Source organism: Lampris incognitus, chromosome 6, assembly GCF_029633865.1.
Source record: "Lampris incognitus isolate fLamInc1 chromosome 6, fLamInc1.hap2, whole genome shotgun sequence".
In the NCBI taxonomy this organism is placed as follows: Eukaryota; Metazoa; Chordata; class Actinopteri; order Lampriformes; family Lampridae; genus Lampris; species Lampris incognitus.
Window position 1 is genome coordinate 31,956,146 of NC_079216.1, and position 21,903 is coordinate 31,978,048.

Here is a 21,903-nt window from a genome sequence, read left to right on the forward strand (position 1 = left end):
TGTTGCAATGAGATCTTCGATGTAGAAAAAAGCTCAACAATTCAGGAGCAAAGATAGTTTTTATAGCTCAAAGTTGTTAAATGGCAGAACAAGCTTGTTTCAAGCTCATATTTATTCATTTATATATAAATAAATAAAAATTGTTCCTCCATATAAAATGCAATTTGCCTAAAATGAATAGGGATGGACCAATACTGGCACAGTACTCTTACCTATTTTTGAACAAATATCGGGTCAAATTAGGCATCTAAAAACAATCCATGTTAAATTTTAGGTTAGGCACATTGTCTAACAAGAGAAATTGCATATTGGTAGAACTAGGGGAGTGATTACATGTCAATTACCATGGCCCAGTGTCCCCAATCTAATGAGTCCATGCTATTCAGTAACTATAACCGATAGCATCTGGACCCAGGCTGCCACCTAAAAATCCAGAGTTCTGACTCATTTTCTGCACTGACATGACATGGGTGCACCTATACTTCAAAAGTAACAGTATGTCAAAGCAGTTACAAAAAAACACTAAATAGTTGGCATTTAACAGTTGCATGTATTAGATTTTGTATGACATGGGACAACTACACTGACGAAGCATGCTCTGCAGCAACTAGTGCATTGCAAGAAGGGTTAAAATAAAGAAATGACAAGTTAATTAATTGGACAAGTTTTTGTTAATTTTATTCAATCAATGGATTACCAATTCACCACATTAATAACACTGACTTGTTACATAAGAGGTAATGGCATCTCATTTGGACGATACAACTATGATACAGCTAGAGGCTCTCACACAAATAAGCATTTACAAGTCCCTGTGCAACTGTTCACAGTAGGGATCATGGCCTTTTGCGTAGACATTTAGAGAAATCCCAGCCCACCAAAATTCAAAACACAATCCCTTTGACACGGAGATGGGTTGTACAGATCTTGGAGGAATAGGAGCAGCATCAGTGGAATTACTGATAAATGGCAAGGGTAAGTTATCCATCTGACATATCAAATGGCTTACATTTCATCCTTGTCATTACCTCAGAGCCAGGCTTAATATGACCTTCTAAAAGTTTGTCCTCCACTCAATTTTTCCCCTATCTCGCTATCCTGCCTCTTGTGTCTGTAAAGGAGGTCAAGCAATAGCAGCATCGGGAGCCAAAAGGCTAATTATTAAACGTTTTGAATACAGCCATGAAAACCTTACAGTCCTGGGGTTTGTTTTTGAATGACCATGGTTTTAGTGAGATGAGACTAACGGAGGAGTTACGAAAATAGGAAATGAGAGGGACGGGCACCAAGAAAGAGAGAGAACAAGGTACAAAGCAGATGAGTCCATACTCATAGCTTTTAGGTTTATCATAAAATATTTCTCTAGTTACACAGGTTTGAAGGAACCTAGAGAGGCTGCGTTTAGGAACATCAAGCACGTATCCCTCATCCCATCTGTCTGCATGCAAACATGCAATTGTGGAGTGAGGGAGATCAAAGCGATATGCTACTAAGCAATCCTCTAACCATCTGTCTTTGTTGTGGGGTCCCTTCTTTAACAACTGGATGAGAGGAAGTCTTTATGGGTGTTAGCTTGTCTCATTTCAAGAAAGAAGCGCTTTACTGAGACGAGTGAAAACACCCTCATCCAACACTATAAATTTGTCATCGGCCCATTCATCATTAGGCTGAGTTTCAGAGGTCACATTTCTCTGTGGCAAGAGGGGAAACACCGGAGATACTCCTCTCACCCGGTCAAACTAGGATCAGCCTGGTAATGTAAAAGGACAGGAAGAGAGAAGGTGAGGAAAGAGAAATGAACAACTTTCTGGAAAATGAGACTGATTTTGGACGGAAGCAAATTTGATGGTTTGGAAGACCTCCCTGAGTATATTCCTAACCAGCCTACTCTTCATCCTCTGTCATTCATCCTCCTCTCCCTCACATCACATCCATTCCACCCCGACTTCCCCGTGCATTCATTCTCAGCTCAAGTTTACCCTGCTAAGACTCCTCCATCCACCCATCCATTCACCCACCCGCCCAACTCTCTCTCTACCGGCCACACCCCCTCTAGTTCTCGCCCAGTTTGAGCCTTGCAAACTCGTTGGCCATTTGTAGCGCATCCTGCAGGCACTGTGTGTTCCTGCCGGTGGCCTGAGCCGACATGTCCTTTCCACCTCCTTTACCGTCCAGTACTGGGCACAGGTCTTGGACCCACTCACTGGCTTTCAAACCCCGGTTAGCCACATCCTTGGTAAGAGAAATAGGAGACATAAAAGAAGGGAAGAGAAGATAGTGCGGGTTGGTTACGAGAAGAAAAGACAGAATGAGGAAATAACAAAGAAGAATGACATAAAATTAAAGTGCCTGAGCTTGTGACCTGAAACAGCAGATGGTACATTAACACGTGTAACATTTCACTCCAAGACTGTGTGTGTGTGTGTGCTTGTGTGTGTTACCTGTGGGACCTGGCATAGGCAGATTATCTTGCCAGCATCAAGGTCTACGGTGAAGAGCATGGCAGCGGTCTGCGGGGAGTGGGTCTTCAGCAGCTTCAGAGACTCATTTAGAGCCTAGAAGAGACAAAGATGGAGGAGAGAAGAGAGAAGGGGAAAGGAAGGTTAGTTAGGAGAGGCAAGATTTCTAATCCCCGTTGTGGATATCCCAAGGTTAAAGAGCTTGTTCCTTCCCATTACTACTGTTTTGATACCACAATTTCGACTTCCATAACAACGCTTTGGTACTTCGACATCAACCCCAACTCAACAATGCAGTAAATCTGTGATAGCCAAGAATTTCTCATAAGATGAAACGCAACTTAATTTTTGTTTTTCATATTTATCAACAAAATATTTGATACAGAAAAGTAAAACATAAATGTATTCATGACATGGCTGGACTATTTTGCCTATCAATATATAATAGTGCCGCATGATTAATCGCAATCGCGATGTCAGCCTGTGCAATTATGTAACTGCAAAAGGCTGCGATTTAATGAAATAATAAAATGTGTGTGTGTGTGAATGTCTGTTTGTGTGCAGTCTGAATGTCTACGCCCATAATTAAGAGATGACCAATCAGTCTCTGTTTAGGCAGTGAAGCATGTGCAGTCTGCGGTCACATGACTATCCGGTGTGTTGTGTGCAGACCAGAAAGAAGGAAATAATGGTTACCAATGACAACGAGCAGGTTAACGCTGATGAACTGGTGGCCACAAAAAACAAAAAACATGACCTCTGTTATATGGCGATATTTTGGATTCAAGCTCAGCGATATTGATCAGAGATAGGTACTGTGTAAAACATGCAGAATGAAAGTCGGTGCATGTCACAGCAACACGACAATTTTGTATTGTTTGTATATGTATAATGTATATTATATCGCGATCGCAATATTGTCCACAATAATCTAAATATGACTTTTTCACCAAATTGTACAGCACTAATTTATACCTTAAAATAATGTGGTCTGTTTCAACACTCAAAGTTTTATGCTCTCTTGTCTGAGTAGATGGCCATGACTTGCGGGGATCCACAGGGGTCCATTTTAGGTCCTCTTTTGTTTAATCTGTATATGCTTCCTTTAGGCCAAATCCTACAAAACAATAAAGTATTCTACCATAATTATGCAGATGACATGCAAATTTATATATCACTGACACCAGGTGACTATGGACCTATTGAATCTCTGTGTCATTGCATTGAACAAATCAGTGACTGGATGCGTCAAAATTTTCTCCAACTAAATAGGGACAAGACCGAGATAATTGTCTTTGGAGCACTGAAAGAATGACAGAATGTCAGCTCTCATCTTCAGTCCCTGTCACTCATAACTAAGAGTCAAGCAAGAAAGCTTGGCATTATCCTGGACTCAGATTTAAATTTTTATAGCCACATCAAATCGGTAACCTCGTCAGCCTACTACCACTTAAAAAATATTGCTAGAGTCAGAGACGTAATGTCCAAACAAGATCTAGAAAGGCTTATCCATGCCTTCATTCCCAGTAGATTAGATTACTGCAACGGTCTGTCCACAGGTTTGTAAAAAAAAAAAAAAAAAAAAAAAAAGCTATTCGGCAACTCCAACTTATTCAGAATGCTGCTACTAGGGTCCTAACGAAGACTAGAAAATATGATCACGTTACACCAGTCCTAAAATCCTTACACTGGTTACCAGTCACTCAGAGAATTGATTTCAAAGTATTGCTCCTTGTCTATAAACCACTTTGTGGCTCTGGGCCCAAATACATCTCTGACATGTTTGTGTCATATGAACGTTCTAGGACCCTTAGGTCATCTGGGGATAGCCTACTGAATGTCCCAAGAGTTACAGCAAAACATGGTAAGGTAGCGTTTTATTATCTTGCTACACAGACCTGGAATAACTTCCCAGATGACAGCAGACAAGCTCCGACCCTGACCACTTTTAAATCAAAGTTAAAAACATTCCTATTTTGTACTGCTTGCGTTGCCCTGTAACATCTTTTTAGCTAAATAGCCTTTAGCTTAATTAGTTTACTTTTAAGTCTTTTATCCTTTGTATTTTTTGTCTGTACTTTTACAAGATTTTTTATTGTAAAAATTGTATACCTTTTACCTTTGTAATTTTGTCACTCTGTAAAGCACTTTGAATAGCCCTAGTGTATGAAATGTGCTGCACAAATAAAATAGCCTTGCCTTGCTTCTTCTCAAGTCATTTTAGTATGTATGATCATAGTATTGTTGTAGTCTTCGTATCCAGGTGTTTTCCCCCTGGCACATCATAATACACAATACCTATCAAGCTGCTGTAACAGATTTCTGAATCAATTTTTCCAAACAGCATACACTACCGTTCAAAAGTTTGGGATCACATTGAAATGTCCATATTTTTGAAGGAAAAGCACTGTACTGTTCAATGAAGATAACTTTAAACTAGTCTTAACTTTAAAGAAATACACTCTATACATTGCTAATGTGGTAAATGACTATTCTAGCTGCAAATGTCTGGTTTTTGGTGCAATATCTACATAGGTGTATAGAGGCCCATTTCAAGCAACTATCACTCCAGTGTTCTAATGGTACAATGTGTTTGCTCATTGGCTCAGAAGGCTAATTGATGATTAGAAACCCCTTGTGCAATCATGTTCACACATCCGAAAACAGTTTAGCTCGTTACAGAAGCTACAAAACTGACCTTCCTTTGAGCAGATTGAGTTTCTGGAGCATCACATTTGTGGGGTCAATTAAACGCTCAAAATGGCCAGAAAAAGAGAACTTTCATCTGAAACTCGACAGTCTATTCTTGTTCTTAGAAATGAAGGCTATTCCATGCGAGAAATTGCTAAGAAATTGAAGATTTCCTACACCGGTGTGTACTACTCCCTTCAGAGGACAGCACAAACAGGCTCTAACCAGAGTAGAAAAAGAAGTGGGAGGCCGCGTTGCACAACTGAGCAAGAAGATAAGTACATTAGAGTCTCTAGTTTGAGAAACAGACGCCTCACAGGTCCCCAACTGGCATCTTCATTAAATAGTACCCGCAAAACACCAGTGTCAACATCTACAGTGAAGAGGCGGCTGCGGGATTCTGGGCTTCAGGGCAGAGTGGCAAAGAAAAAGCCATATCTGAGACTGACCAATACAAGAAAAAGATTAAGATGGGCAAAAGAACACAGACATCGGACAGAGGAAGACTGGAAAAAAGTGTTGTGGACGGATGAATCCAAGTTTGAGGTGTTTGGATCACAAAGAAGAACGTTTGTGAGACGCAGAACAAATGAAAAGATGCTGGAAGAATGCCTGACGCCATCTGTTAAGCATGGTGGAGGTAATGTGATGGTCTGGGGTTGCTTTGGTGCTGGTAAGGTGGGAGATTTGTACAGGGTAAAAGGGATTCTGAATAAGGAAGGCTATCACTCCATTTTGCAACGCCATGCCATACCCAGTGGACAGCGCTTGATTGGAGCCAATTTCACCCTACAACAGGACAATGACCCTAAACACACCTCCAAATTGTGCAAGAACTATTTAGAGCAGAAGCAGGCAGCTGGTATTCTATCGGTAATGGAGTGGCCAGCGCAGTCACCAGATCTGAACCCCATTGAGCTGTTGTGGGAGCAGCTTGACCGTATGGTACGCAAGAAGTGCCCATCCAACCAATCCAACTTGTGGGAGCTGCTTCTGGAAGCGTGGGGTGCAATTTCTCCAGATTACCTCAACAAATTAACAGCTAGAATGCCAAGGGTCTGCAATGCTGTAATTGCTGCAAATGGAGGATTCTTTGACGAAAGCAAAGTTTGATGTAAAAAAAAAATCTTATTTCAAATACAAATCATTATTTCTAACCTTGTCAATGTCTTGACTCTATTTTCTATTCATTTCACAACATATGGTGGTGAATAAGTTTGACTTTTCATGGAAAACACAAAATTGTTTGGGTGATCCCAAACTTTTGAACGGTAGTGTATATGTGTGTGTGTGTGTGTATATCTATCTATCTATCTATCTATCTATCTATCTATCTATCTATCTATCTATCTATCTATCTATCTATCTATCTATCTATCTATATATATATACACGTATATAGGCTTGTACTGTCTCATAAAGAATTTACTTGACTCACTGGATTTTATATATACATATATATGTATATATATATAAATATGAACCTAATCCATGCAAATAAACTTAGCAGTTCAGCTTTTTGGCATCTTTTTGCAAAATGTACAGTGTTTTGAGTGTTTATATTGTGTTTTCTTTGCATCTCAAACACATTTTAAAAGAAGGACTGGCTCACTTAAGATGCAAGGGCATTGCAAACTTTAAGGAGAAGAATACCCCCAGAGTCTGCGAGAGCGGGGGCGCAAGATGACTCACAGGTGGATCACACGGTAACGGAACAAGGAAAGGATTTGACAACAAGTCGGATGACCAGCACTGCAACCGATGGATCATCAGCACTGGCAGGACAAAAGCTGCACAGCTGCATCTGTGGCTGGTCAAAGGTTACATCAGTGAAGGGTCTTAAGATCCATCAAGGCAAAAAGAAGTGCCTTAGTGAGCTCGGTAAGGGGCCTCGCATTGACCAATACTTCTTAAGAAGTAGGCCAAATCAGTCGAGTGAAGCCCGGAGGCAGGAGAACCCCCACAGTCCTCAGGGTATCAGCACCCCAGACGAAGCGCAATGTTGCATAGACCCTCCAGTGGACTCCGGTCTGGAGCCCGGCCAGCCACAGCCAGCAGCAGAGAGGAAGATGGAAGGAAGAAAACCTCAAATCCTGTGGCCCAAGTCCAGCCAGAAGATTGAGTGGGAGACCATCAACTCTGACCTTGTCCTCTTACTAGAAGGTCAAAAGGGAACAGTTGAAAGAAAACTGGAGAACATGGGAGCCATCATTTACAGCTATGGCGTAGAGAGATTTGGAGTCAAGGAGAAGATACCCAGTAGGCAGAAAGACCCTTCAACTCAGCCCAAATCCAGGAGACAGCGGGAAATTGACAGGTTGGTGAAGGAGAGAAGACAACTGAGGAAGCAGTGGAGGAAGGCCACAGAGGGAGAGAGGGTTGGGCTTGACGCACTGCAGGCTGAAATAAAGCAGCATTTGACAAAGCTGCGAAGAGCAGAACACCTCAGACGACAGCATAAGAGGAAAGAACGGGCTAGGACCCGTTTCTACAGCAACCCTTACAGCTTTGTCAAGAGCCTTTTTGACAGCAAGAAAAATGGGAGCCTTGGAGTCCCCATACGAGATCTGGAAGAGCACCTAAAGAAGACCTACTCTGATGTCCGGAGACATGAGCCAGTCACCATCCCGGATGACATGCCACCAATTCACCCACCTGACCACCATATGGACACAAGACCCCCCACATGGAGCGAGGTGGAGAGGACGGTAAAGCAGGCAAGATCGATGTCAGCTCCTGGGCCCAATGGTATCCAGTATAGACTCTATAAGAACACTCATGGAGTCCTGAAATACCTCTGGAAGCTGATGAAAGTGGCATGGCAGAAAAGAGTCATACCCAGGGCATGGCGAAGAGCAGGAGGCATTCTGATCCCCAAGGAAAAGAACTCTTCCTGCATCAGCCAGTTTCGCCAAATCAGCCTTCTTAATGTAGAGGGAAAGATATTTTTTAGTGTGATTGCCCAAAGGCTCTCCACATTCCTGCAAAGAAACAACTTTGTTGATACATCAGTGCACAAAGCCAGGATCCATGGCTTCTCAGGATGTCTGGAGCATGCTAATATCATCTGGCACCAGATACAAGCTGCCAAGAAAGAACGGAGAGACCTGCACGTGGTTTTCTTAGACCTTGCCAACGCTTTTGGATCAGTTCCTCACAAGATCCTGTGGACGGCGTTTGATTTTTTCCATGTCCCCAAAAATATCACGGAGTTGGTCAAGACCTATTTTCAGGATCTCCAGTTCTGTGTCACAACACAGAACACCACCACCACTTGGCAACATCTGGAAATAGGCATTATGGCGGGCTGCACTATTTCCCCCCTGGCATTCATCATGGCAATGGAGCTCGTCGTCCGTGCATCGCGATGGGTGGTTGGAGGCGAAAGGTCCAGGAATGGCCTGCGTCTTCCACCAATCCGGGCGTACATGGATGACTTGACCACCATAGCAACAACAAAACCATGCACCAGGCGCCTGCTGCAGAAACTCCAGGAGAACATCAAGTGGGCACGAATGGAGTTTAAACCAAGCAAATCTCGCAGCATCTCCATTGTCAAAGGCCAACTAGTAGATGAACGGTTCTGCATTAGTGATCAACCAATCCCCACGGTCCGGGAGAAGCCCATCAAGAGCCTTGGACGGTGGTACAATGCAGACCTCAAAGACACCCAGCAACTGGAGCAACTTCGCCAGGATACAATCAGTGGCCTCAGGCAAATCAACAACACTGCACTGCCCGGGAAGTTGAAGCTTTGGTGCTTTCAGTTTGGGCTGCTACCCCAACTCATGTGGCCAATAACTATGTACGAAGTCTCACTATCTCATGCCAATCGCTTGGAGAGGCTAGTGAACTCGCAGGTGAGGAAGTGGCTTGGACTGCCAAGGTGCCTCAGCAGTGTTGGACTCTACGGCAATGGAGCCCTCGCACTGCCAATTTCCAGCCCGGTTGAGGAATTCAAATGTGCCAAAGTGAGGCTGGACATGTCCCTCACAGAATCCCGAGACCCAATAGTGAGAGGAGTTGCTCCAACCCTAGCAACAGGGAAGAAATGGACCCCGGCTGCAGCTGTACTGGAGGCGAAATCTGCCCTCCGCCACCGAGACGTAGTAGGCCATGTTCAACAAGGCAGAGGCGGCCTTGGCCTGGGAATAAAAACACCTACCTGGCAAAAGGCGACTACTACCGAACGGCGAACTATGGTGGTTGAGGAGGTCCGCCGACAGGAAGAAGCAGCCAGATGTGCTAAAGCCGTAGCACAAGCCAAACAGGGTCGCTGGATGAGGTGGGAGGGTGTTGAAAAGAGGAAACTCACATGGAGTGAGCTCTGGAGCATGGAATCAAACAGGCTGAGTTTCATCATCAAGGCCACATATGATGTCCTGCCCTCTCCCATAAATCTAAATCTCTGGTTTGGAGAGAATCCATCTTGCTCCCTGTGTACAGCCCCAGCAACCCTCAAGCATATCTTGGTTGGCTGCAAGACCAGCCTTACCCAAGGCAGATACACCTGGCGACACAATCAGGTGCTCAGGTGCTTGGCAGCTGAACTCGATTGCAAGAGGGATCCCATCAATGCCCAACCCTTCAACAACCAGGAAGGGCCCCGGCGTTTCCCAGCTTTCATTCGAGAGGGGGATAAACGGAAGGCCAACCCTTCACTTCCCAACTTAGGCTCACTAAACTCAGCCAGGGATTGGGAAATGCGAGTGGACTTAGGCCAGAAGCTCATCTTCCCGACAGAGATCGCAACAACCACCTTGCGACCAGACCTCGTCCTCTGGTCCAACGCTAACCAGCTCGCTTACATCATTGAGCTCACAGTCCCCTGGGAGGATGCAGTCGATGAAGCGTACGAGCGTAAGAAGCTGCGGTACGCCAACCTAGCAGCCGAAGCAGAGGACAGAGGCTGGAAGGTGAAGGTGCGCCCTGTGGAGGTGGGTTGTAGGGGCTTTGTTGCCAGCTCCACAGCAAAACTCCTGAGGGAACTAGGAGTCAGGGGGCAGGCCCACAGGAGAGTGATCAAAGAGCTAGCCAACACTGCTGAGAGGACTAGCCACTGGATCTGGCTCAAAAGGAGAGACGCCGTCTGGGCTGCCAGGGTGAACAGCTAACCACAGGTCACACACCCAGGACCGATCAACCTGTGGTGGGCCTGCCTCAGCGGAGGGTGTCTTGTGATAAAAGGCCGAAACACCCTGTGATGCTGAGGTACACAACTGATGATGTGTCCTGGTGGTGGCAATGTCACCTTGGCAGACATCTCCAGTTTGATCTCCACTGAATCTGTTGCAGTGCAAACACTAGGGATTTTAACAACCAGTCCTTTTTTTGAATCTTGTTAGATTCAGGTTTCTATAGGGATTGAAAGACGAAAACTCGTGAATATGGTATGTAATAAATGTGGGGGGCTCTGTAACTCGTGAATTTATCAGTTTGCCCATGAATTCTACAGTATCACAAGGATTATGCTTGAACCAGTATGTGTTTGTGTTTATACTGTTATATTTATTTTATACTGTTTATACTGAAAGTTAACCAGTTTGTATTTGTTAAAATAAGAGCAGAAAAAAGGGTCCGAATTAACTCGCACAGGAGCACTTTTTGCACTGTACACTTCTTAAAGCATTAGAATACCTTCTTGTCCACAGATGCTTTGCTGGATTTGATGTGTTGCCTCCCTTGGCAAGAGACTTTCAAATGTCTTTTGCAAACGGGTGTTGTAATGTCCTCTGGTTCACCAGTATCATTGGCTTTGTAGGCAAAGTGCTGCCATATTTCAGTTTGAGCACCCTACTTCTCAACAAGTTGGGCAGGTAGTGCCATCTACCGCTGTCATCATGCCTTGCTAACGTCTCTCTTCCTCCACAAAACTACTAAACTACTGAGCAACAGAATCAGTTCTCTCTCTCTCACACACACACGTACACAAAACTAGGCATGCTAGGGCAATGTTTCCTTTAGGAACACTGACAGAGCACTTTCATACCACTTGTATTTTTTTTTTAATTTCTAGTTTTTCCCCTTATCCCACCAGATTAACCCAATGGCATATGGCCGGAATTCTTGTCGAATAACTCCCCTGGCTCACGTTTCCACAGGAAGGAGATAGGTGTAACACCAGCTTCCTTCAAACTCGTGTTGCTGCTCTCGCTATTTTACACACTGAAGCCTCGCATGGCTTGCATCACCTTCAGGCCGTGAAGGAGGCGTAGGGAGAATGCTTTCAGTTGCTTGGCTCCAGGTGCCTGGGTGGGCCAGAGGGGTCGCTGGAGAACGACGAGTCCCCGAACACTACACCGATCTACACCTACTATCCCTCGGGTAAGGGTGGCCTAATGAATGCCTTACCCCGTGGACGCTCTGGCCGTGACCGGTTACGGCGAGTCTGAGATACGAACCTCCCAGCCACATGACGAGCGGATTGCAAGAACGGCGGTTTATTCCGCTCGGCCACCAGAGCGGCCCCATACCACTTGTATTTTAAATCTCTTCTGAAGCAGGATGCTTAGGACCAGGAATATAGGTCCACAGCTGTTAAAATGTATATTTATGATTTTGTATCACAGTATTGTACTACATTATTTCACCTGTTGCACTGACTTTTTAGCTGGATAAATGTTTTTGTCATGATAAATGTAATTTTATTTCCAATACCCTTCCCTGTAGCAGGGCAGCATGAAAACTTGATTGGCAATACTCTGTGGCAATATTAGGCACTGTTATCTCACCTCAAAGTACTGTACCGGCAACTCTTTTACAACTGGATGCCGGCTATCCAGCCTTCTCAATATTTCATTGTAATTCTCGTACATGAAAAATTAACATGTTGCTTTTAATGTACTAAAATACATTCTAATTTGCATAAGTAAGGACATTTCAACCCTCCCAAAATTACATCTGAGCAAACCAAGCTTTGCTGAGGAGCAGTGTGTCAGACTTAATTTAATTGAAATGATAAATGAAAACAGAAGGGACACTTATGCCCAGCGGCTAATACTTTGGAGACAACTATCGTATCTCCTATATGGTCTTATGGAGTATTCTATGGTAGTTCTCACCTTGGCAGAGGCTCCACTCTCCATCTCCATGATCAAAAGCGGCTGATTGGGACTGCTGTCAATCATCTCCTTAGTCTTTTCCAGGACTCTCTTCTGTACATCAGCTTTGCTAGCACGGTCCAAGTCATCCATGGTCTTCTTCAGCCCCTTTAGAGCTTCTCTCATCTCATCCTTCTGCCACTGAGAAATAACTGCTGTACCTAAGGACTACACACATACATGCATATTTTTGTGACTTGAGACAACTGACAGTATAGAGCTGTTAGAGAAGTTATTGTTCTGGAAATTGCAATTCAATCCATCCCCCCTCCAACACACACACACCACACCCACACACACCCACACACACACACCTCAGTCATGTCAGCGATCTCCTTCTGTACATCCTTGTTGGGGGCCATCTGCGCCTTCACCTTCTCTCCCAGAGCAGACAGAGACTGAGAAAGAGCATCAGCTTTCCGCTGGGCCTGGAGGGAGAGACGTGGGGAGTGAAAAGGGAAGAGGAGAAATGAAGAAGTAACTATCAAGAGGGAAGGGCTTTTGGGGGGAGGGGGAGCAGAAGGCAGGGGAATGAGGTGTAGAAGGGAGGAAGAAACAGGGTGGCACAACTGCAATCAAATAGCAACTGTTGACTAAAAATAGTACCAATTAATTAATTCTCTTTCGTCTGAGCTTGGAAAGTAGAGGTGATAAATGCAGCATGTTCCTTCTTCGCTCCAAAGTACACAGCAAGTTAAACAAGCTTCATTAAACTTTCATCAGCTGTTGCATTACCATACCACAGGGTTCCCAACTTTTTCTTGCCAAGGGCCAAAATAAGACATTTAGTCTGTTCCTAAGATCCAGGCTCATGAAAATATAATTTTAAGCATTTCTGTTTTATTGATAGTGAGCAGAAAGGATCATTATGTCCTGCTTTCTTTTTATTCAGAAGATAATCACTTCATTTGGGGAAGGAAGACATTAAGTCATTGACTGATGACCCATTAAAGAAGGGTTTTCTTTAAGTATGACTAAATCTTGTGTGTAGATTTGAGTGTGGTTGGTCGTGTAAGCACAGGTATGGGCACCAAGGGAAGGAACATATGAGTTCTGACCTTCTGTGCTTCTGCACCTGTCACAGCAACGATGCGGCGGATGCCCTTAGCGATGGCTTCCTCGGAGACAATTACAAACGGAGTGGCATGGCTCGAATTCTGCAGGTGGCTGGAGATAAGAAACAACAGCAAGTTACTGATACAGCCACAGATTTCAGGATATGAGAGGAGGAGGAAGAAGCATGCGAAGAGAAGAGGGGGCAAGATCACAAAGTTAACAGCTCTAGGAATAGGAAATACAAAAAAAAAAAAAAAAAAAAAAAAAAAGCAACGAAAATAATGTGCAGCATCATCATTAAAAACAGCTGCAGCAGAAATGACAGATTCATCAGTCTGCTACAGACATGAATACAATGACATTCTCATAAAACCAGTGCTGTCATACGATTTAATATTTTAATTCATATTACCACTGGATCAGCTGTGACGAATCACAGTTAAGTGCAATTTTTAAACATATCTTAATTTAGTATATGTTATAATATTTTGTTGTCATGTCTTAAATGTTTTGAAATAACTATTTGATTTCCAACTTCTGTATATAGTGATACCAGTCTGTAAAAAAAAACAAACATTGCAGGAGCGCAGTGTAATGCAAATTCATGTCAAAAGTTCTTCCAGATGAGGTATCTATAGACTATTTTCATTGAAGTTTTTAGTTGCTTCAGAAGAATAAAGCCAGAGTAGGGAAAAATGTTAAGAGTTTGAGGCAAACAATATACCTTCTCCCACCTTTTCTGCAGCCACCTGTTTCAACAAGTATAAACTTCACCCCCTTGATGTAAAGATGATGTATTTATTTATTTAGAATTTTTCTCCCCAATTATATCTGGTTAATTACCCCACTCTTCTGAGCCGCCCCGGTCGCTGCTCCACCCCATCTGCCGATCCGGGAAGGGCTGCAGACTACCACACGTCTCCTCCGATACATGTGGAGTCGCCAGCCACTTCTTTTCACCTGACAGTGAGGAGTTTTGCCAGGGGGACGTAGTGTGTGAGAGGATCACGCTATTCCCCCCCAGTTCCCCCTCCCCCTGAACAGGCGCCCCGACCGACCAGAGGAGGTGCTAGTGCAGCGAGCAGGACACATACCCACATCTGGCTTCCCACCCGCAGACATGGCCAATTGTGTCTATAGGGACGCCTGACCAAGCTGGAGGTAACACGGGGATTCGAACCAGCGAAATATGATTAATTCTTTCCACCAAATGTGCTGGTACTTTCACAGGGGGAAAAAAAAACGCTACATATTTTGGTCTTAATTTTTTCCACTACTGCATTTGTGAGTACAGCATCACCACCACAGCTTAAAAAAGCTTGGATTGCTTGTGTTCCTTGCACAAAGTTCTTAATTAACTTGAGTGCTGGGCAATGATAGCATTGATTGCCTATTTCCTAAGCACAAGTCTGCATCTATAAGCCATTTGGCAAGACAACCATGCCACTGCTAAAGTCTGTTGGTATAGCTTGATGAATAGCACACCTTTTTGACTCTATGCTCAAATCTCTGGTTCAGAAAATATTGGATCAGCAGAGCTCCTGTGGGAAGCAAACATGTGATTTAAGTGTGCATATTAAATTTTGATTTTATCTGAGGATCTGTCTGGAAATTTTTGAAAACGAAATTTCCCATTGCAGTGTCGTTGTCACTCATGATGGAAAATGGGCTGCTGTTCGACGTGTTACTATTTCAAGTCAGTCAAGTAAATAAAGTGCCTTGTGCATCTAGCTTTTGGAGTTAAAGGAGTAGTTTGTGGTCAAAATGAATATTTTGTTAATTTGAAAATTTTGAAATGTAAGATTAATCCAAAACATTAACATTTAAATTTACATCGCTACATAAGACGACAGTTAATTCGTTGTTATCCATGTACTGACTGTGGTTTTCTCAACGTAAATAATTTCCAGAAGAGGCTGTCAGTTCTGTGGCATGTAGGATGTTAATATGAACAGCACAGGTGAATGTGTATTAAAAGTGGACAGGAGTGTGTGGTGGTTGTTCTCCATCTCTCAAGTCTCAAAATGCAATGCAAAATACAAACTTTCTCTGAATTCACTAACTTTTGTGAATTCCTGTCCAACTGACTGCTTGACAAAGAAGGCCCATCAACCCAAGCCCAAAAAATTCACACTATCATTTGTAATTAAAGTGATGGAGGTTAGGAAAATGGTAGGCTAAAATTAAGATGAAGCAACATGGCTGCACAGCTACATAACACACAGCAGCTCTATTATCAGGGGTGCAACATAACCAGTGCACATTTGTGGTCAAAACAAAGGATGTGCAACAGATAATACAAGAGGCGCTTTTGCATACCAACATTTTTCAGACAGTTACTTACTGAAACATTAAGATTTTCTCTATACATCACTTGTTACATCTGTCCCTCCTTCCACACCCTCCACCTCAAAAGCTGCTGAGCGTCAGTCCCTCTCTCTCTCTCTCTCTCTCTCTCTCTCTCTCTCTCTCTGTGTTTGTGTGTGAGTGGACATAGGTGAGCAGAGCCTCACCAGCTACAACCCATTCCATAATCAAGCCAACCTGCTATAAAAGACCAGCACTGCCACTTCCACCCTGCCAGATCGTAGCCTCTGATCCATCAGTGTACTGCATCCAGCCCTTGCTCGCAAATCTGTTTTTTGTCAGTATTTTTTGAACCTGCTGATTGACTGATATTCTCCTTTTCACTGCAGTCATCCTGCTCTGCCTCTGGTCCCTGTTCTCCAGATTTTCACCTGCTCCTGATCTCTGCTCTGCCCCCAGTCCTGTTTCCCCAGCCCAAGGAAGCCCACCCCAATTCCCTCCACTGTGCCTTGTCGCCTTAGCTGGCCCCCTGTAATAAACTCTGAAGTCAGTTGGAAGCAAGTTTTGTGTCTGCGCCTGAGTCCTTCCTGAGTGTCCCATAACAGTACGAACTTGCAGCTGGTGAGTGTCGAAGTTGGGGGAGTAGATGAGGACATCATCTAAGTAAACAAAGACGAAGCGTCTGATCATGTCTCTCAGCACATCATTCACCAAAGCCTGAAAGACAGCGGGGGCGGTAGTAAGGCTGAATGGCATGACCAGATATTAAAAATGGCCCAGAGGTGTCTTAAAGGCTGTCTTCCACGCATCCCCCTCTCTGATGTGGACAAGGTGGTAAGCATTCTGGAGGTCAAGCTTGGAAAACACTTTTGCTCCATGGAGAGGGGAGAAGAGGTGATGAGTGGCAGGGGATATTTATTTTTAATGGTGATATTGTTCATACCCCGGAAATCAATGCATTGTCTCAAAGTCCCATCTTGTTTTTGCCACAAAAAAGAATCCAGCACCCACCAGGGAGGACGAAGGCCTGATGATACCTGCAGCCAGGGAGTCCTGGATGTACGTCTCCATAGCCTGTTGTTCTGGGCGACAGAGATTGTACAACCGGCTGCTGGGAAGGAGAGCTCCTGGCTGAAGGTCGATGGCACAGTCATAGGGCCGGTAGGGAGGTAACGACAGGGCCTGATGTTTGCTGAACACAGGAGCTAAGTCGTGATAAACTGCGGGTACCGAAGACAGGTCTGGTGGCTCTGAAACAGGTGAAGGAACAGACAAGGCAGGAGCAAGGGCAGAACGAAGACAGCATGACAGGATGAACTCCCGTCAAGCCAGGTGGGCTGTTTTTCGCAGGTTCAACTTTACATTAACCTATCGCCCCGGCTCTAGGAACATCAAACCTGATGCCCTCTCTCGTCAATTCCCTGCGGAGACCAGCTCAGAACTAGATGCCATCCTGCCATCTTCCTGCGTCATTGCTGCCGTTACCTGGGAAATTGATTTCCGTGTCCGCCAGGCCAAACAACATCAGGCTGATCCAGGTAACGGTCCACCTAACCTACTGTTTGTCCCTAACTCTGTCTGCTCTGAGGTTCTCCAGTGGGGGCACTCGACCAGACTTACCTGTCATCCTGGAGTCAATCGAACACTTACCTTCCTCTGTCGACGCTTCTGGTGGCCCACCATGGAAAGGGACACCAGAGACTTTGTCGCTGCCTGCTCGGTCTGCGCCCAAAACAAGATTTCTACCAGGCCAACCTCCGGGTTACCAGTGCCTAGCCGTCCCTGGTCCCACATAGCCTTGGACTTTGTTACTGGACTTCCGCTTTCCAGCAGTAATACAGTTATTCTCACAATCATTGACAGTTTTCCAAATCTGCTCATTTCATTCCCCTACCCAAACTCCAATCTTCCAGGGAGACTGCAGATCTTCTGGTTAATCAGGTATTCCGGTTACATGGCATACCCTCTGATATAGTGTCCGACCGAGGACCCCAGTTCATTTCCCAGGTTTGGAAATCTTTCTGTTCTGCTCTTGGTGCCACTGTCAGTCTCTTGTCTGATTTTCGTCCCCAGACTAATGGCCAGACCAGGAGCTGGAGGCGGCATTACAGTGTATGGTCTGCTAACCCATCCCACTGGAGTTCAGAGCTTCCATGGGAGGAGTATGCCCACAATTCCCTCACCAATACCTCATCAGGTATGTCACCCTTTGAATGCTGCCTTGGCTATAAACCTCCATTATTCCCGGCCCAGGAAGATGAGGTTACAGTTCCCTCTGTTCAGGACCAATTGCGCCGTTGCCGTTGCACCTGGAAAAGAGCCCGTGCAGCTCTCCTGAGATCCTCCACCAGAGCCCAAACCCAGGCCAACCGTCGCCGTATTCCAGCACCTATATACACCCCTGGCCAGAAGGTACGGCTCTCATTCCAGGACATTCCACTGAGAGTGGAGTCCCTTAAGCTTTCCCCACGATTTCTAGGACCATTTGAGATAGACCGTGTCATTAATCCCTCTGTAGTCCGGTTGAAACTCCCTGCTTCCCTTTGCATCCACCCCACCTTCCACGTGTCTCATATCAAACCTGTTCGTTCCAGTCCCTTATACCCCCCAGCAGCAGCTCCTCCACCACCCCGGATTATTGATGACCATCCTGCTTATACTGTCCGGTGGCTGTTGGATGTGCGCATAAGGGGTCGAGGATTGCTATATCTGGTGGATTGGGAAGCTTATGGCCCTGAGGAGCGCCGTTGGGTTCCCCGCAGCCACATCCTGGATGCTTCCCTCGTCCGAGAGTTTCATGCCCAGCACCCGGGCAGGCCTAGTCGGGCGCCACCTGGCGCCCGTAGAGGGAGGGGGGGTGTACTGTTACATCTGTCCCTCCTTCCACACCCTCCACCTCAAAAGCTGCTTAACCTGAGCCACTCCCCGAGTGTCTGTCAGTCTCTCTCTCTCTCTCTCTCTCTCTCTCTCTCTCTCTCTCTCTCTCTGTTTGTGTGTGAGTGGACATAGGTGAGCAGAGCCTCACCAGCTGCAACCCATTCCATAATCAAGCCAACCTGCTATAAAAGACCAGCACTGCCACTTCCACCCTGCCAGATCGTAGCCTCTGATCCATCAGTGGACTGCATCCAGCTCTTGCTTGCAAATCTGTTTTTTGTCTGTATTTTTTGAACCTGCTGATTGACTGATATTCTCCTTTTCACTGCAGTCATCCTGCTCTGCCTCCGGTCCGTTCTCTAGATTTTCACCTGCTCCAGATCTCTGCTCTGCCTGTCCCTCTCCACCACCCATGGTCTCTGCCCCTGGTCCTGTTTTCCCCAGCCCAAGGAAGCCCAGCCCAATTCCCTCCACTGTGTGTTGTCACCTCAGCTGGCCCCCTGTAATAAACTCTGAAGTCAGTTGGAAGCAAGTTTTGTGTCTGTGCCTGAGTCTTTCCTGAGTGTCCCATAACATCACTGGCAAGATAGCAATTATGACAGATGTGTTAGTGTTAATAATCAGTTGTTAATCATGTAACTTTTAGCCTCAATTCTTGATTAAGTGGTGTTTTTGTTTTTTTTCTCCAAATTAGCAAGGTTAAACCATGGGTTAAACCTTTAGCTCCAGCAAATAGTTAGCTTACGTAAACACTAGTTTACATTACAACCTAAAAGTACCCAAGACTACCCAAAACATGCCAGATGCCCAAAACAACCTAAAACTACACAAAAGAGCCTGGAGAAGTGGAATTATGCACTGGAGCGAACAGGAATAGGAATAGTCAGTAGGAGCAAGACGGAATACATATGTGTGAATGAGATCCATACCAGATCGGTTAAGGTCTGGGTTAACAACGGCCACCATTGGTGCTGTGCCCTCACAGGGTACCGATGGAAACTGTAAAATCCGCTGTGGCGACCCCTGAGAAACAGGGAATAAGCCGAAAGAAGAACAAGAATGAGAGGGAGGGCAGCAGAATGGCGAGGATGCAAGGAGTAGAGGTGATGAAGGCGTATGAATTTAAATACTTGGGGTCAACTGTTCAAAGTAACAAGGAGTGTGGAAGAGAGTGCAGGCAGGGTGGAGTGGGTGGAGAAGAGTGTCAGGAGTGATTTGCGACAGAAGGGTATCAGCAAGAGTTAAAGGGAAGGTTTAAAAGATGGTTGTGAGACCAGCTATGTTATATGGTTTGGAGACAGTGGCACTGATGAAAAGACAGGAGGCAGAGCTGGAGGTGGCAGAGTTGATGTTTCAAGATTTTCATTGGGAGTGACGAAGAAGGACAGAATTAGGAATGAGTATATTATAAGGACAGGTTGGACAGTTTGGAGACAAAGCAAGAGAGGCAAGATTGACATGGTTTGGCCATGTGTGGAGGAAAGATGCTAGTTATACTGGGGGAAGGATGCTGAATATGGAGTTGCCAGGGAAGAGGAAACGAATAAGTCCAAAGAGGAGGTTTATGGATGTGGTGAGGGAGGACATGCAGAGGCTGGCATGACAGAGGAAGATGCAGAGGACAGGTAGAAATGGAAACGGATGATTTGCTGTGGCAACCCCTAACGGGGAGCAGCCGAAAGTAGTAGTAGTAGTGGTGGTTGGGTATCTGTACTGGCATGTTTTGGGTAATTGTGTGCCATTTTGGGTATCTGTACTGGCATGTTTTGAGTACTTTTGGATTGTTTTGTGTAGCTTGGGTATCAGTGCTGGCATGTTTTTGGTACTTTTAAGTACTTTTGGGTTGTTCTGGTTATCTGTACTCCCACGTTTTGGGTAGTTTTGGAGTGTTTCTGGTATCTGTACTGGCATGTTTTTGGTACTTTTGAGTTATTTTGGGTTGTTTTGGGTATCTGTACTGGCATGTTTTGGGTAGTTTGGGATATTCGTTCTGGCATGTTTCTGGTACTTTTGGGTTGTTTTAGGTTGTTTTGGGTACTTCTGGGTTGTTGGGGTTGATTAGTATGACCCTTCATTTTTTCTATTTTTAAGATTTTCATCCATTCATCAAAATGTCCAAGCAATTAATTTGGTATTCCACCACCTTCAAAGAAATACCAGACTGAATTTGAACATAAAAAATTGTATTTGCAGAAAAGTGGCTGCAGGAGGTAGCCTGGCTCCAAACAGATGATGACCGCACAGAGATGTGGTGCAAAATATGCCACAAAAATCCCAATCTTGCGGATAAAAGCAGCACCTTTTTTATAGGAGCAAAAAATTCAGTCATCCAGCTTTTGAAACACACGAGAAGGGTAAAGAGCACTGATGATAGTGTAAACTATTGATAACAGGCACAGGCAGGATCAGAAATCCAGTCGCCCTCTTTGTAAGACAAACTGAATGAAGAACAGCACCAAGCACTGTATGATATTTTTCTGTTGGCCTTTCACAAAGCAAAACATGCACGAACTATGCATTCATATAAGGAGGATATTGCACTTTTCAAGAGGCTTGAAGTTATCCCTGATGCACATCCACTCGTCTAAAATGACAACAGAGACTTTGGACCCAAAGCCAGCTGTTGACTTATGGATGCAAACAGCTCACAGGCTCAACCAGGGAGAAAGAAGTAGGCCTACATCATCATCTACCATGTTTGAAAGAGAGGAAGATAGTGAGGAAAGCAGTCACGAGGGTAGTGATGATGACAGCCTGTAGGATAACCATGCCATGTAAAGGGTGAGTACCAAGCAACATCTCCCTTGAGAGCCAGACCAAAAATGGTATGTGCACCCCTGTCTATTACATTGCACTCACAGCAAAAACAAAATTTCAAAATACAGAGAAATCACACTAAATGAGCAAGTCTATTAATATACACAGTCTCCTAATAGGCACAGCCGGTCCGCGGTGGTGTAGCGGTCTAAGCATCGGCTCTGTGTCGATGCAGATGCCCACTGGGGACTGGGGTTCGCGCCCCGGTCTCGTCAGATCCGACTATGGCCGGACTCGACGAAGCAGCGATCATTGGCAACGCTGTCTTCGGGAGGGGGGCGGAGTCGGCTTGTGTTCGTCACGTGAATGCGTCTCTGTGTGTGTCAGAAAAACAGTGGTTCGGCTTGGAGTCGCCTTGTCACGAAAGTGGCGAGGCGGTCTCCTTCGAGACTGCCGGCCGGAGAGATGCAGTTGGCGAACGCATACAGTGCGAGGGTGGGTGTTTGAATTAAAATAGGGATCGATTGGCCACTAAATTGGGAGAAAAAAGGGAAAAATCAGAAATAAATTTATAAAAAAAAAAAAAAATAGGCACAGCCTATTTGGTCCCTTGCAGGGTACATTTAACTTGCTAGTGATCCTACCAGACCCACCTT

At 44.9% G+C, this 21,903-nt stretch overlaps 1 protein-coding gene across 2 annotated transcripts in view; it reads right to left on the reverse strand.

Moving 5' to 3' along the window:
- Window positions 1–1,275: 1,275 nt before the first annotated feature.
- aars1 (alanyl-tRNA synthetase 1) overlaps window positions 1,276–21,903 on the reverse strand; it is a 73,785-nt gene continuing 53,157 nt past the window's right edge. For both annotated transcript variants that reach the window (XM_056281337.1, XM_056281338.1), the window contains exons 16-20: window positions 13,309–13,417; window positions 12,565–12,678; window positions 12,212–12,418; window positions 2,442–2,555; window positions 1,276–2,232 (exon numbers count right to left, since the gene is read on the reverse strand). In XM_056281337.1, the coding sequence (XP_056137312.1) occupies window positions 2,053–2,232; window positions 2,442–2,555; window positions 12,212–12,418; window positions 12,565–12,678; window positions 13,309–13,417 (724 nt within the window). In that variant the 3' untranslated portion in view covers window positions 1,276–2,052. The remainder of the gene's footprint in view (window positions 2,233–2,441; window positions 2,556–12,211; window positions 12,419–12,564; window positions 12,679–13,308; window positions 13,418–21,903) is intronic.